At 44.5% G+C, this 14,970-nt stretch overlaps 1 protein-coding gene across 1 annotated transcript in view; it reads left to right on the top strand.

The window, feature by feature from the left end:
• COL22A1 (collagen type XXII alpha 1 chain) overlaps positions 1-14,970 on the top strand; it is a 246,003-nt gene that overhangs the window by 173,476 nt on the left and 57,557 nt on the right. Inside the window, exons 42-46 of the mRNA XM_084747922.1 lie at positions 1,408-1,461; positions 2,550-2,594; positions 5,857-5,904; positions 10,480-10,593; positions 13,032-13,085. Coding sequence (XP_084604048.1) covers positions 1,408-1,461; positions 2,550-2,594; positions 5,857-5,904; positions 10,480-10,593; positions 13,032-13,085 — 315 coding nt within the window. The remainder of the gene's footprint in view (positions 1-1,407; positions 1,462-2,549; positions 2,595-5,856; positions 5,905-10,479; positions 10,594-13,031; positions 13,086-14,970) is intronic.

The raw sequence follows: 14,970 nt of genomic DNA, 5'->3' as shown, positions 1-14,970 counted from the left end.
TAACATAGAGGCAACAATACCACCTATGAGCCATTGTAGCAATGTGTTGAGCTCCTTTTCTGCTAATGCAACAAAAGAGCTCCCAGGATGCATTTGTTCTCAGGAACGGCCGCCATTGTTGGTGGCCGTTTGCAAGCATCCACTGCAGGTTTGTTAATGCACCTTCTGCATTTATGTCACCTCGTCAGCAGACGTAGCTGGGATCAGGCGCAGCCTTTAGATCTGTGCACATATTTTTAAATTGATGTTCATGTAAGACTTCTCATTCAGGAGGACAGGCAGGTAGCCTTGTGCTTGTTTTGCCAGATGAGGAAACTGAGGCTCAGAACAATTGAGGCTTCCAGCCATTAGATTCCAAAGCAAGTTGTTTTGAGTAGAGCAGAGAAATGGTTAGACTCTGGATGAAGGGTAGGTTTGAGGAGAGGTCTTCAGAGGCTTTAGAGGAGGCAGTTTCAGCTCCTGCAGGGCAGGTAGCCAATGACTTGAGAAGAGCTGATTTTCCCTTTGTAAATGTAAGGGCATGAGATCTGTTGCCTGTGCCATTCTCCGATGTTGACAAGAAAATGTCAACACAATGGAGTGATCTTCTAAGGCATGATTGTCGTGCATGAGGCCAAGCATTTCCCTGGGTCTTCTGCATGGAAACGACTGTAACCAATTAGCATCTCATGAGGATGGCTGTGCAACTCATGCTGCCTCAAAGGGCATTCTGGATTGGTGCTCAGGCCTGGTCCTCTACAGGAGCTGTGCCTCCCACTCCAGCAAGGGGCCAGTGCACAGGACTCATGTCAAGCTCGCAGGCAAGTTTTTCCTCAGCATTGGATCTGTGTACAGAACACGTCTGCACAGAGCACGTCCTGCTCAGTAAGGTTTGAGCATGGTGCTCTGGAAACATACGTTATTGTCAAATTTCTGTTCATGCTGTTGTAATAGGATACCCTAGCAGAAGCACCGCAAAGAAGAAAGGACTGGCAAGGCTCTGTGCAAGGTGCAGTCTGTTATAGCAGGGATGACAAGGCAGCTGCTCACATTTCACACACAATTTAGGAGACAGGGATGAATGCAAGCTAGTCCTCTGCTCAGCATCTTCGTTTTCCACAGCCCAAGATCCCCTGCCCATGCTTAAGACAGGTCTTCTCTAGGCAGTTAGCATGATTGTCATAGTCCCCACAGGCATGTCCAGAGGCCCGTCTCTGTGGTGATTCTAGATTTTGTTAGGCTGATAGCTAACACCAGTTGTTGCTCCCCGTAGCATAGCATAGCATAGCATAGCATAGCATAGCATAGCATAGCATAGCATAGCATAGCATAGCATAGCATAGCATTTGTGTGATCATAGCCAACTATAGCCGGACAAAGGTAAGTCCTATCTTCTCACAGTTGGAGCCTGTCTTTCTTTTTCATCAGGGATCTCGAGGCTTACCTGGATTCCCCGGCCCCCAGGGACCAGCTGGCCAGGACGTAAGTAACAAGAAAAGCCGGGGGTTTAGTCAGCATTTAGGGTCTCCCCTCTGAGCTCATCTATCTTTCCCTAGCCTCCCTTGTTCATGTGGTGGCATCCTTGCCTCAGTCACATTTCTGTGAAGCCCCAGGGTATTTGTTTATGTATTTTTTTATTTTCCTGTCAATTGTGGCTTTTTAAAAAATTATTCAGATTTCTTTCTTAAAGCATTTTTATGATGTTTTCAGAGCCCTGTATACTCCTGGGTGTCCAATACACTGTCTTGTATTTCTTGGTCATTCTGTTTTGATGAACTAGGGTCTGGTTCTTCCATGGATGGCTTCTTGCTTTTGCTTTGGCCCCTTTCCTCAAGGGACTTACACAGGCTCAGCTGAGGCCCCTTGTGACAAGACCTATTTATGATGACGATGGCAGTCATCTTTTTCTTTATCTCTTGGCCTTTGATCAGAGCTCCCTGAGTTTGCCATCTGTAGGTCCCTGATACAGTCACAACCAGGACCCCAGAGACATTCAATATATCCTCACTGGCAAAATAAATGGCAACCATGAGTTTATATAGTGTAAAGAAAGCCTAGCTTCAGTAATCAGCATTACTCACTGCTCGTTGTCTGTGCTTCTTTGGTCCCCATTAGACAGGCACAGGACAGCCCTCTTCCCTTCCTTGGGCTCTGGTTCAGAAAAGAAGGCTACTATAGTTCTTGTTTTCCAATACTCAGATCTAACTTCCCCCTGTCATTATGTTCTTGTATCAAATCATCAATGAAATCACTCTCTTCTTATATTTGGAATAAAATATTAATATGGGTTTGTATGTAAATGTGTGTTTGCATATACACAATATACACAAGGCAGTTTTAGTTTGAGGTTCGGGAAGGGACTTACAAGAAGGTTTAGTTTGCCCTACACCCTTATCACTGTCACTTGGAAGTTCAACCAGAGTCCATCTTCAAAGCTGTGTGAATTCCCCCACAGCCAAGGCACAGTTGGCTGAAGCAGAGGTTGATGGGGGTGGGGGGGGGAGGATGTGCAGACTCGATAAGGATGAACAGATCGCCACTGTGATGGTTTTCTTTCTTTTCTCTCTTAGGGTGCACCAGGAAATCCAGGAGAAAGAGGGCCTCCTGGAAAACCAGTATGTCACCTGCCAGGTCTAGATAAATGCTGACTGTCAGTCAGGGTGCCAGCAAGAAATAAAGTGCAATTGAGACAGTTCCAGAAGCTTTAACAAGGGATGAACTGGGCAAAGGGAAATGATTTGGGGTACAGTGCAACCGCACATAAGCCATAGTGGGGAGCCATGTCCACCGCTGTGCTTGTTTGCAGAGCCAGGTACTGGCTAGAATGGTGGGGTGAGAGTTGTGGATTCAAAGTCACTGCCAGAAAGCCTAGCCTGGGAAAGGTGGGCATCTTCTTACCTTCCAAGTCCCTGAAAGGGCTTCCCTTTGGTTCAGGTAAGCCATGGGCCAGCAGGCACGTTAGCCTTGAGATACGGTGAAACAAAGCAGTAGACAGAATCTGACACTAGTGTGGAAACTGGACAATAGTGGCATCCACTGAAAATTTCCAACTTGTCCATTTTCTATTTTTTGTCTGAGTGGCCTGTTGTCCCTGTTTAGACATTTGGACGTGATTTTGTTTCATATGGTCATGAGAGACTGATTCTCTAAGAGCTTGAGATACTGACAGGTCCTTAGCAAATGGAGGTCCATCAGGCATCTCTCAGGTACAGTGCCTCCATCTTCTGGGACATGCCCTGAGTTGCCAGTGGCAGTAGAGAAGTCCCAGAGACTTAGCCAGGCACCAGGTCATTTGTGGCCCCTTTAGGGAGGGACTCAGGAGACTGAACATGTCTAGAGGTGGGAGAGGCAGCTCTAGGGGGAGGTCAACCATGCAAAGATGCTGACCACGATCCAAGAGGGAGTAGCCATCAGGCAGGAGTCTCAGGCCTGGTGACTCATCCCATAGTCGACTATTGCAATCAAGTTGCGCCCCAGGACAGACGCTTCATCTCGTGATGGGTCTGAGGGATTGCTTGTCGTCTTTGCAAGAGCAGCTTTAGATCAGAGCCCAAGGTACAGAAAATGTTGTGGACTCGTACAACCCTCCCCGTCTTGTTAGAGCTGGTGGCCCCAGCTTAGAGCAAGATTGGGATCTTATTCTGTCTCTGGAGCTATGACACTTCTTACTGCAGATCTCCAGAGAGATGAACAGAAGTCACATTACAAAGTGTGAAAATAACGTGCCTCCTTACCTCCATGGACTCTGCTTTAGAGCAGCGAAAGAAGCTGTTTGCAAGCTGTGTCATCATCGAGGGGCAGCAGGGCCACAGTGAGACAGATAGAAGAGCAAGACTCAGGCCCAAGGCATTGAAAGTTTACATCACATCTGGTACATGTTAGACCTTGACACCAACCCTGCAGAGATGATACAGACAGTATAGTCAATGGTGTCTCATAAGTGGTCGCCATAGAACAGAGGGCTCCATCTTTATCTGGCCTGGCCCAAACCCCCATGAAGCTGCATAGTGAGTGGTCTATAGAGCTGACCCCCCTGTCAATCATTGGCAATCTAGCTTTCCCAGCAGAGGCTGGGCAGGAGTAAGGAGACTTTAGGTGGGTATAAGATTTGTCTTCTTAGTCCTCTCACATTCCACCATGTGTCATGTAAAGTTATTGGGCCTAATCTCTAGCCTGTGACAAGCTCCTGAAAGGCATCCATGACACATGGATGTGTGTCTTGTGTCCCCTGCCCTAAGGTTACCACTTCCATAAAATACCAAAACAGCTTTCTTCAGACCCCCTCATGGGGGTTACAGAAAAGTGATACGAGCAAGACCCTGATGAAGTCATCACAAACCCTTCCTGTTGTCTCTACTTCTCCCTTGCCCTCCGTTCCTCTGTGAATAATGCCCAATACATTCAAAGGGCTCACACCAGATATTAAAAGAACACAGATGATAGTATAAGATGTCACAGTACAGTGCCAACTGCCTAAGAAATCTCCACTGGAAGCTGTCTGTCTCCCCCACCCCCCATGCGATACAAATGACCTTCTCAAGAAAACAAAAAGATCTCAACTAAAACTTTCCCCTTTTAAATTAAAAGGTTAATGAATTGCTATTAGAAAGGTCATATTTTTCTCCAGAATGTCTCACTCTGACAACTGGAGGCAAGTAAGTGTCTCACTCTGCTATCTCTTTAGGAACTCTACGCTAAGTGGGTTCTCCTTTCTATGCTAGTCACTGTACACCACCACCACCCTGCCCCAAATCTGGGGTATTCTAGCCTTGTGGCTCTAAGAGCTGGTTGAATTGTTGAACTGTTGAGTACAGGAGACAGCATAAATCATTTGTAGACACCAGCAATTAACTTATGTCAAACAGTTGGATGGCTTATCAGTTACGGTATGAGGCAAAGCCTCTGAGCTAGGGAGAATGGATACTTCTAGAAAAATTGCCTAGACCTTATCCTCTTTCAAGAGTCACTGCCATAGAGTGATGGTGGCCCATACTTCCCATGCATGATGTGGGATGGAGTGCATGCCTTGTCCCTGGGGAGTGGTCCTATGGTGCCCCTTTCCATTCCACAATCTTGAGCTTGCAGCAGAGATTTCCAACCCCTAATGAACATTTAAGGGTACTGCTCCCCTGTAAGGGTTGTCTTGCCTTTTCATTTGCCTCAAGAGTTCCTTGATCCCAATGCACCCTGATCCCCACTCTTCTTCTGTGCTTTGGTTGGCTATGGCCATCATAGCGCATGTTCCGTCTTAGTGCATTTTTGAGTGCAGTGGCTGCTGCATCTTACACTCATACCCTTCAACTATCTTACACACATCACCATGTGTTGATGGCGATGGGAATGGAGGGCACCTTGGAAATGTCTCAGATTCCCTTCCCATAACCAAAGATTTTCATCCCAGAATAACGTGCAGTGTTTAAAATGTTCTTTCAGCCATGAGAGCTGAAGACACTGGTTTACAGTCATACTAAGGTCATGAATGATGAACAGCAACTGCTATTAGCCATCTGGAAGATTTGTGACAGGCGAATTGTAGGTCGTCTGTCCCTCTGTTTTCTATACTATCTGTGGTGACCTATTAAACTTTGATAAGGGCAGGGAGGGAGAACAGAAGGAGACAACATGAGGCTGGGGACAGGATGGCCTAAAGTCCACTAGCTATATCCAGGGTTGGGTAGCCTGAGTGGCCACTGCCCTTGCACAGTTTCCTTTGGTGGTTCTCAGGCTTGGGATTCTGGTAGACCCATTTGCATCCCATGCATGTTCAAACCCTGTTGTGATGAGGCTTGCTCTGAAGGCCATTCACTCTCTGAAGATGCATGAAAGATACTTCATGTCAATATGTGTGTCTGCTCTTATTTATTTTTACTTTGACAGGGCCCTTCTCCACTGCTGTCTCCAGAGGACATAAATCTCTTAGTAAAGGTAAAAGTTCATGTGTTGAAAACGGTGATGGGGAAGTACAGGCCTCAAACACTTATTTTTTTTCTTCTTGAAAGGAATATCTGGTAGTATTAAAACAGCAGCAACAACATTGGTTATGAATTCTCTATGTGACCTGTACCTGGTACATCTGGATGATCCAATATGACAGCTACCAACCACATGCACCAAAGATTTCCTTTTGTTTTGTGTGTATTGCGTGCTTTACCTGTGTGTATGAATGTGTGCTATATTCATGCAGTGCCCACGGAGGCCACAAGGGGGTGTTGGATCCTATGGAACTGGAATTATAAATGGCTTTGAGCTCAGATGCTGAGAATCAAAGTGGGTCCTCTGTAAGGGCACTCAGCTTTCAACTCCTGTTTCTTCTCTCTCAGAATCCATATGCATCTACGTAAAGTTAAATCTAGCTTTAATTCAGGTTCTTGGTTGTACGAGGCACATTACAAGTACTTAGTGCCCCTCCTAATGAATTGTGAACTCCCTTATGAAACAATGCAGACATGGAACAGTAGTTCTCTGCAGGGTAATGTTGAAATGCATTATGAAAACTATTTATTCAAATTTTGTCTCTATGAGGTAGGTATGACTCATGGTACTGTTGTACATATGTGAAACTAGAGACACAAAGTGGGTCAATGAATAGAATAGATTGTTCTGGAAACTGAATCCAATCTTCATAATCAAAGGCTGTACTTGACCCCTATATACAAATGTCTTCCCTTTGGAAAATGGCTGGAGGCAGAGCCAAACAGCCAGTTTCTGGTTCCTGCTGAGAAGGATAGAAATATAGGCCCACTGATGTAAGGACAAACACTGGTTCCTGTAGCCAACACAGACCTGACTTGATGGATACTTAACAGGTTTCCAGAATGGTGTTCTCTTTCTCTGAAAGATACAAAGTACTGAGCATAACTGGACAAGAAGAAAATGAGATATGGCCAGAGTCATACCTGGAAGCTGAATTCTGGAGGTGCCCAGGTGCTTTGCTTAAGGGTCTTGATTATTGACTGATATGACTGATGAAGAGATGAGCAGGGGTGTGGCAGCCTTGAATTCAGATTCAGAAAGAAGCACTATGGTGATGGTGATGCTGATGGTGATGGGAATGGAGGACACTTGGCTAGCTCTCCTCCAAGCCTTTGTCTCAACACTACATATGATTGTAGGTCTCTACTAATTGTATTCTAAAAACCACTGGGTGACAGCAGAAGGTCTCTGGTGAACATATGAACCCAATGGGGAAAAAACAAAAACAAAACAAAACAACTGCATAAAAAAATTCATAAGCTTGAGGATTTTAATCTTCCTGTACATTGAGATCTATTAATGGAAAATCACATTTTATTAAAATATGAGGAGTAGACTTTCATAGATTTTTATTGACAGGAGAGATATTTTTGTACCATCAAAGAGATTATAAAAAATAGTTATTCATTGATTCCATCTCTTGTTTCTTAGAGGTTTTTATCAGCTTAGATAATTCTTCATAGTTTTGTGGCTCTGGGGTTTGCATCAGAGCGCACTTCTCAGGATTTAATCTTTGATATATCCCAATCTATATGCCAGCAATAACAAGAGGGTCAAACCTCACATCTCATTGTGGCAGCACTGAGACAGACATTAGCCCAGTGCTCGCCCTCCATCTGCTATAAAGGATGCCATTGCATTCATCTGGGAAGATGTAAGCACGGAGAGAACAAGGGCACTATGGTCAGTGCAGCTGGAAACCTTTAAAGTGTAGCCTGCAGTCCTGGATTTGCCTGGAGCTGTCGTTTTGGCTCTGACACTGAGTTCTATGGCCATTGTGATGCTTTATGACAATCTAGTCCAGCTAACTGGGAACCAAGAAAACATCTTTCATTACAAAAATTACTGTTGCCTGTAAGCATTTTAGAGCAGTATCGTGTCTCATCATGATAGCCTGGATACCACCTGGATAGAAGGTTCATCTCAGACCATCCTGTGAAATGGACTCATGTAGTTAGAACTGTGCTCACAGGGAGGGCAACTTCAGGATGTCTCATTAAATGACTCCTTTTATCTACCCCTCCCTTAAATTCTTGGGTAGTGTTCCTTTACTAACGTCCTTTTATAGGATAGGAGGTTGAGGAATAGATGAGTCTGTACATGGAGCAAGACATCAGTTTAGGTTGTAAAACAATAAACCTTGTGGGAACATATAGCCACTACTTTATTGTGCTTACCATCTCTGATGAGATGGTGGACACTTTCCATTCATTATTTTTTATCAGTGGACTTGAGATCTCCATTTCACCAACAAGAAGACTAAGGCTCATAAATGTGAGCACATAGTCCAAGTGGGCAGAAGCCTTATGAAATCCTGTGCCAGAGACATGAGGCTATATGCCAGTTGGGTCTGGTTGGAAAAAGGACCCTGTACAGTCTCTAGAAATTCAGAGAATATATGACTTACCCCTGATGGGGCATAGGATCTACAGAAACTAGGATTCCAGGGTGTCAACAGTAAAAAAAAAATCAGGACAATATTGGTACTCATCTTGTGCTGACTGATGTTCCAGGCAGTAGGCTGTGTCCAGCCTTCTTAGTGGAACAGCTGGGACTGCTGATAGCTCTGATCTTCAGGGAACAGTTTTGCATAGCCTACAACTAGGAATGGTATGAATTTAAAGATTTGCTGGAAACAATAGCAAGTGGTAAAGATTTTATGTTTCCAAGTCCAGAAAAGGTCTTAGTGGCATGAATTCTTGCTGTCATCAAGCTAGTTTCATTCTTGCTCATCTATCCCACTCACCAACTTAGTCATCAAAACATTATCTGGCAACCATTTTTCCATTCACCTGCCTATTCATATCTTCTAGTCATCCACCTACCCATATGTCCATTTACCCATAGACAACTACATCCATCCATCTGTTCACCCATTCACTGTTGCAATGGTCAACTTATGCATCTCATTTAAAAGCACTGTAATAAAAAGCCTAGTTTCTTCTTGGGTCTTTTAATTTTAAAAGAAAGAAAGAAACCAATAAACACGTAATTTCTTCCTCCATTTTACCTCACTACCCTTGCTACATATACTCCAACAATTATGCTATATACCTTCCAAATATTCAGTCAGTTTCTCAAACAGCTTACTTAAGATGGGGAAAGACATGAAAAGTCATGTTGACTCTTTTGGTTTCATTTATTGAACTCAGCACCGTGAAAGATTGTTTGCTATGACATGTCCCTGCGATGATCAAGATTGTCCCCACTCTCTCTACTTTGTGGAGAGAGAATGAAGCAGCCCATCCAACAGTGAGACGAGTCCATGGGAGCATGACGAGACCACCATCCCTACCCAGATGCCATCAGGAAAGTTTAGAGTAGGAGACATGTAGAATATGTCTGAGGATTACATAGGAGAGAAGCAAGAGAAAAGAGAACTTGCTTTTATGACAGAAAAACCACATTCTGAGATTAGAGGTCAACTCAGGGGAACATGGAATTTGTTGAGACTGTAGGCCATTGAGTATGAACCCATATAGCGGCCACATATTTGTTTGTTTCTTTCTTGTTTGTTTGTTTTTGACCTCCCATTCAGAGCGGTGGACCTTAGCTGGTGCATTTTGTGTTGATTAACACCAGCTGCCCTTCAGATTATACAGTCAGTGGTCTCAGCACCAGTGTATGGCAGACCAGGGGCTTCGCAAGCATCTGTTACAAATGAATAGCGGGCCAGTAACAATGGCTGATGACCTGGGCATCATCTAGCTAGGCTTGCTATCTTCTTAGCGCCTTCTTTGTGCTATCTTATGTAATTTTACTATAAGAAGATGGAAGGGGCCTGAGTGAGAGAATGAATAGAAGAGCTTAGGAGGAGGTGATCCAACAGAGCTGGACAGGATGTAGCTGGAGTACAGTCAGCTTACTTGATAACGTCCCATGCTGCGAACGTTTAAGATTTAGAGGTGACACAGGCAAGTCTCAACCTTTCAATTTACTGCAGGAACAGCATTTACGTGTCTGGAAGAACAAAGTTGAGTTCCTAGGAACATTTATTAAATGCTTGTCCTAGGAAAAGAACAGTGCTGAGCAGGGTCAGAATGTGGCTTTGTGTCACAGCCAGGGCATACTGTGCTAGGTGCCTGTGGCCTCCTTTGTTCTCCTTTCTTAGGAAGCCACTTTACCTTGGCACACCACAGAGACTTTTCCTCCTGGCTTTGTTTGACTCTGTCCTCCGGGCAGAACATGCTATTTCTAGCAACACTAAGTGTTTGCCGTCACTGTGCACTCTTAATGTTTTTTGTTCATGCTCACAGGCATTTTCACATGAATTTTGACATCATTTTCTCAGGCCATACTTCCAGCCAGGTGACTGGCTAGAACTAAGGAAAAATGGGGTAACAATCAAGACTCATTTATGCTGAGAAAAATCTGGACATAAAAGTGCCTGGGCCATGACAATGCATCAATTTGGTTTTCCATCATTGTTGGCATTTATAACCAAATATTACCCAGAGGGGTAGGACCTGGGGCCACTTTGCCTTGCAAGTAACTGAATTACTTACCTAGTGTTTTCTCTTCTCCAAGGATGTATGCAATGACTGCCCTCCTGGTCCCCCAGGCCTCCCAGGTCTACCAGGCTTCAAAGGGGACAAGGGTCTCCCAGGAAAGCCAGGGAGAGAAGGGGCAGAAGGCAAAAAGGTAAGATGAAGGGGAGTCAAGACTGCATTCCTGCAGTGAAGAATTCCAATGTCTAGATACTCATTTCTTTAGGCGTATTCAGGCTTTCGGACTGTTTAGATTGCAGGGGAATGCAAGTAGGGCAGTCTGGACATCTGCAGGTCTTTGTGATTTCATCAAAGCCTTGCCTGTAGCATTCCGATACACAGTGATGCCTAGAAATCCATGCTCCTTTGAGGGTCTCTCCCTCCATTCTGTCTATCTGACTTTGAGCTGTCTACTAGTTCTAGAACAATGGGTCTTGTTATTCAGACCCATTTTTGCCTGCCACATGAGCAAAACCCAGGGACAACAGAACCTACTTCCTTCAGAGCCAGCAATTTGGGAACTCTGAACAAACTCTGTCTTCAAGATCCTCTCTCTCTTTCTCATTAGCATTTTTATAGACAAACAGATCAGAGATGATAAATCAATTCAAATTTAGTTGTATCATCTTGGCCAGCTGGTTTTTGTTTCAGAGATGTCCCCTTTGCCATTTATCATTTCCTTCTTAGTGGCAGGACAAAGTTCGCACACACCAAGGCCATTGGGTTTTGCGTTTATCCTGAGACATCAGATGACATCATCTCAGATTAAGGTTAACTCATAAGCCAGCTATCAGTAGTATGTACATAAAGATTCCTTCCTTCAGGATAAAGTCCAAACATAGTCTTCTAATATATACTGTGAACTGCCATTCTTACCCATTTACCTGTATATTCACTTTGTCACTACCTAGCTTTGACACTCTATTAAGTGTGTACTGAGACCCAATGGAACACACATGTAGCTTTGGTGCTTGTGAGATAGAAGAGGAAAATTCACAAGTTTGGAGCCATCCTGGACTTATGTAATAAGTTTCAGGCCAGCCCAGATACATAGTGAGGCCTTATATTATTTCCCTATCCCACATAAAAATATATATGTTCTGTATGTTGGTCAATATGTAGGTTCTGGAGAAATCCAAAATAAAAAGCTTGAGTTCTGGCTCTTATGGGGCTTATGGGCTGGCTTGGGTAGTTTTAGTGGAAGGATAAACCTCTCCATAAATGCAGAAAAAAAGGTTTTGATATTGAGTAAGTATCCCGCCAGAATGTGTTACACACTGCAGGCAATATGCTAAGAGGTTAATAAAGCAAAGAGAATTCCCACTTCATATACGCACAGGAGTCAGTTACCCATTGTAGGAATTTTCTTGAGATAAACCACATTGAGCCCTTTAATAAAAGGACTCAACAGAATCCATCTATATTTGCCTTAGATTAACTAGGAACAGTAACATGGGGCATCTGGGGGGACAGAGAGGGAGAGAGGGAGAGAGAGAGAGAGAGAGAGAGAGAGAGAGAGAGAGAGAGAGAGAGAGAGGAGAGAAGAGAGAGGAAGAAGAAGAAAAAGAGGAGGAAGAGGAGGAGAGGAGAGAGAGAAGAGGGAGAGAGGAGAGCCACTTAAGTTGAACATGTAGTTACTGTCAGGAGTCCTCATTTTGGGGTGCTGCCAGCAGGTGGCTCTTAGTGTGGCAGCTACAGATCACTCAAGGAGAGTTTTAGATCAATCCTTTCAGGAGTCCTTACAACATCCTGCCCTCCTGGGAAGCCCCTCTTTGGCATTGACCAGCTACCATTCTAGGTGTTACAAAGCAAGAACAACCACAAAGTGCCTACTGTGTGTACTCGTGCATGTGCGTGCACACATAAATCACATGGGCACGCACAGTGAGACACCCCTACTCTCCATCACTCTGGCAAAACTTCCCACCCTGAGTGCACTGGATATTTATAAGTTCATCACACTTTTGCTCAAAGCAGTAGGTGTACATGGCTGCGTTGCTTAGTTCTGGAACAGGCGTCGCTGTGGTGGCCTTCAAGCTCTGGGCTACAATTCCTTTAAGTTCTGTGTGACAGTCGGTCAAAGTCCACCCAGGGCATTCAGCTTAGTGCTGGGCTTCACACTGTTCCAGTCCATCTTCCCACATGACCGTGCCAGGCAGCTGTCCAATGTGGTTAAGACTAGGAAGCTGGTTTTCCTCAAATGAGTAGTTAAACAAGGAGCAAACGTGAAGGAGGTGGCACAAGGCAGAAGCTAGACAGTTTTCACTCTGATTGCAAAGGCAGCCCACTATTAATTCCCACTGTTGGTCACAGGCAGCAATTATGTGAACGTGGGCATGGGGGTCAGGTGGGGTGGTATTGGGCCACCTTGATAACTAGATACCACGTCATTACTAGCTAGACATACTAGTGGTGGTTAGACCTATGATTTTATGGCCACATTTGATACCCTCGCCTGCCTACACCTTTTGCCCATATATGAGGAAGCGTCTGGTTGCCTTGTAAGGCTGATGTTTGGTGATGATTTCACCTTGTGCTTTGTCTTGCAATTATATATTCTTAATTTTCTATGTCCTTTTGTCTCTGCTACAGGGAGATACTGGACCCCAAGGCCTCCCAGGCCCTCCAGGAGTAGCTGGACCACAGGTCAGTGAATCCCATAAACAGCCTATAGTCTCCCACCTCACTGCTTCATCTAAGTTTGAGGCAAGTAATGCCTAATGGTATTAACATCTGGGAAGTCAGTCTCCAGGTTGCGTTTCTGACTCTTTAGTGACCTGGAAAGCTCAGTGCAGGCTGTGGGCCTCAGTTTCCCATCTTCAAACACCTGCTATGCACAGTATGACCATTGAGGGCGCTAGAATGTGTGGTACTTACTGAATAATAGTGAATGTGGTATCAGACACCTCGCATTCACTGCATAGGATAAAACAGCTCCCAAGGGAGTACTAGCACTCAGTTATAGGATGGATAAAATAACATGATCAATTAAAAAGCAGTGAGGAGTGTGCTTCATAAATGTGGGCTCTGTGCTACTCTCATAGGAAAATGAAGCAGACATTTAAAATAGTTGTGTGAAGCCACAGAGATGCAAAGAGGCCACCAGGGAGTCTCAAGCAAGGAGCAAGCAGGAAAATGTGCTCTGCCTGTTGGAGCAAGTGCTACTAGCCTGGAGCCACTGAGGCTGTTGGTGTCAGGGCTCAGCAACAAGAAGAGAATTCACAGAGCTGGGATAGGGACATGAGAGGTAGACTCACCTCGCATCCTTGTCCCCCTCAATACTTGGTACTCTCTGGTCCCCTGTGTCTTCCGTGTTAGTAGTGAGGGAGGGCCGGTTCTTTGCATCTCTTTTTGTGTCCTGTCTGGATGGAGTGTCACTCTTCTAATAGCGTGGGTAACAAGGATGTGAGGTTAGGAGCTAGACATGGGCTTGGACTCTTGGCCGATGACCTTAGGAGAGTTTCTTAACTTCTCTGCCTTCCTGTTTTAATAAACTGGGGAGTGTCACCATGACAACTGAAGATAAAATGCTGTCATCCGCACCTGGTAACTTACAGACTCAGTTTATTGTTGTTTCAGCCCTTGGGGTCACAGCCTGTGGAAGGGCCAGAAAGATGGTAGATATAAAATCTAAGAAGCCAGAAAACTCAGTAACCAAGATGGGAAAAAAAAACCACTTTAATGTAATACCATTGGGAAACTTGAAATGAACATGGTAGACTCAAAAGGAACAACAACAAAATCAAAATTTAAACAAAGGCAAGACCACCTCCCCACTTGGCTCCTCACCCCATTTCTGCTAGTCCCAGATGTTCAGAAGCCCCGTTTGGTTACATTTCAAAATTCTCTTCATTTGGATTCTATTAATTGATTTTAGATTTTTAAAAAATGTTGCTTGGGGTTGTACTTTAATCTTGGCTACTGAGTTTTTTTTCTAATCAAAGAGCTTGGGTTGGTGAGATGGTTCAGTGGGTAAGAGCACTTGCTACCTAGCTAGGTGGCCTGAGTTTGACCCCTGGATCCTGTATTGGGTGGAAGGAGAAACTGGACTCCTGAAAGTGGTCCTCTGACCACTACCCAAAATAAATAAGTACATGTAAAAAATTTGCAAAGGTGAGTGTCTGCCTTGCTTTACACCCTCGGCCCTTCCATATGGTGTAGAATTATTTTAGATTAATTCATGTTTATTTTGTGTATATAAATGTGTCACTTGAGTCTAAGTATGTACATCACATGTACAAAGTGCCCGTGGAAGCTAGAAGAAGCCATTGGATCCTCTAGTCCTAGTTACAGATAGTTGTGAGCTGCCATGTGAGTACAGCAAGATGAACCTAGGGCCTCTGCACGAGCAGCCAGCACTCTCACAGCTGCGCTCTTACTACTACCACAAAGCAATGAATCAAACAAGTAAAAGCCAAGAGGTCTGACCAAAATCAGCGGACAGATCACGATGAGAAATAGCTAAGTCTCCTAGCCCGTGCCTGGCTAGGTTGAGATGAGTACCACTTGTGGTCCGTACGTACACTTTATC

The sequence above is a fragment of the Acomys minous genome (assembly GCF_964271855.1).
Source record: "Acomys minous genome assembly, chromosome: 12".
Taxonomy (NCBI): Eukaryota; Metazoa; Chordata; class Mammalia; order Rodentia; family Muridae; genus Acomys; species Acomys minous.
Note: the sequence above shows the minus strand (reverse complement) of the source record. Positions and strands in the feature narration are given on the sequence as shown.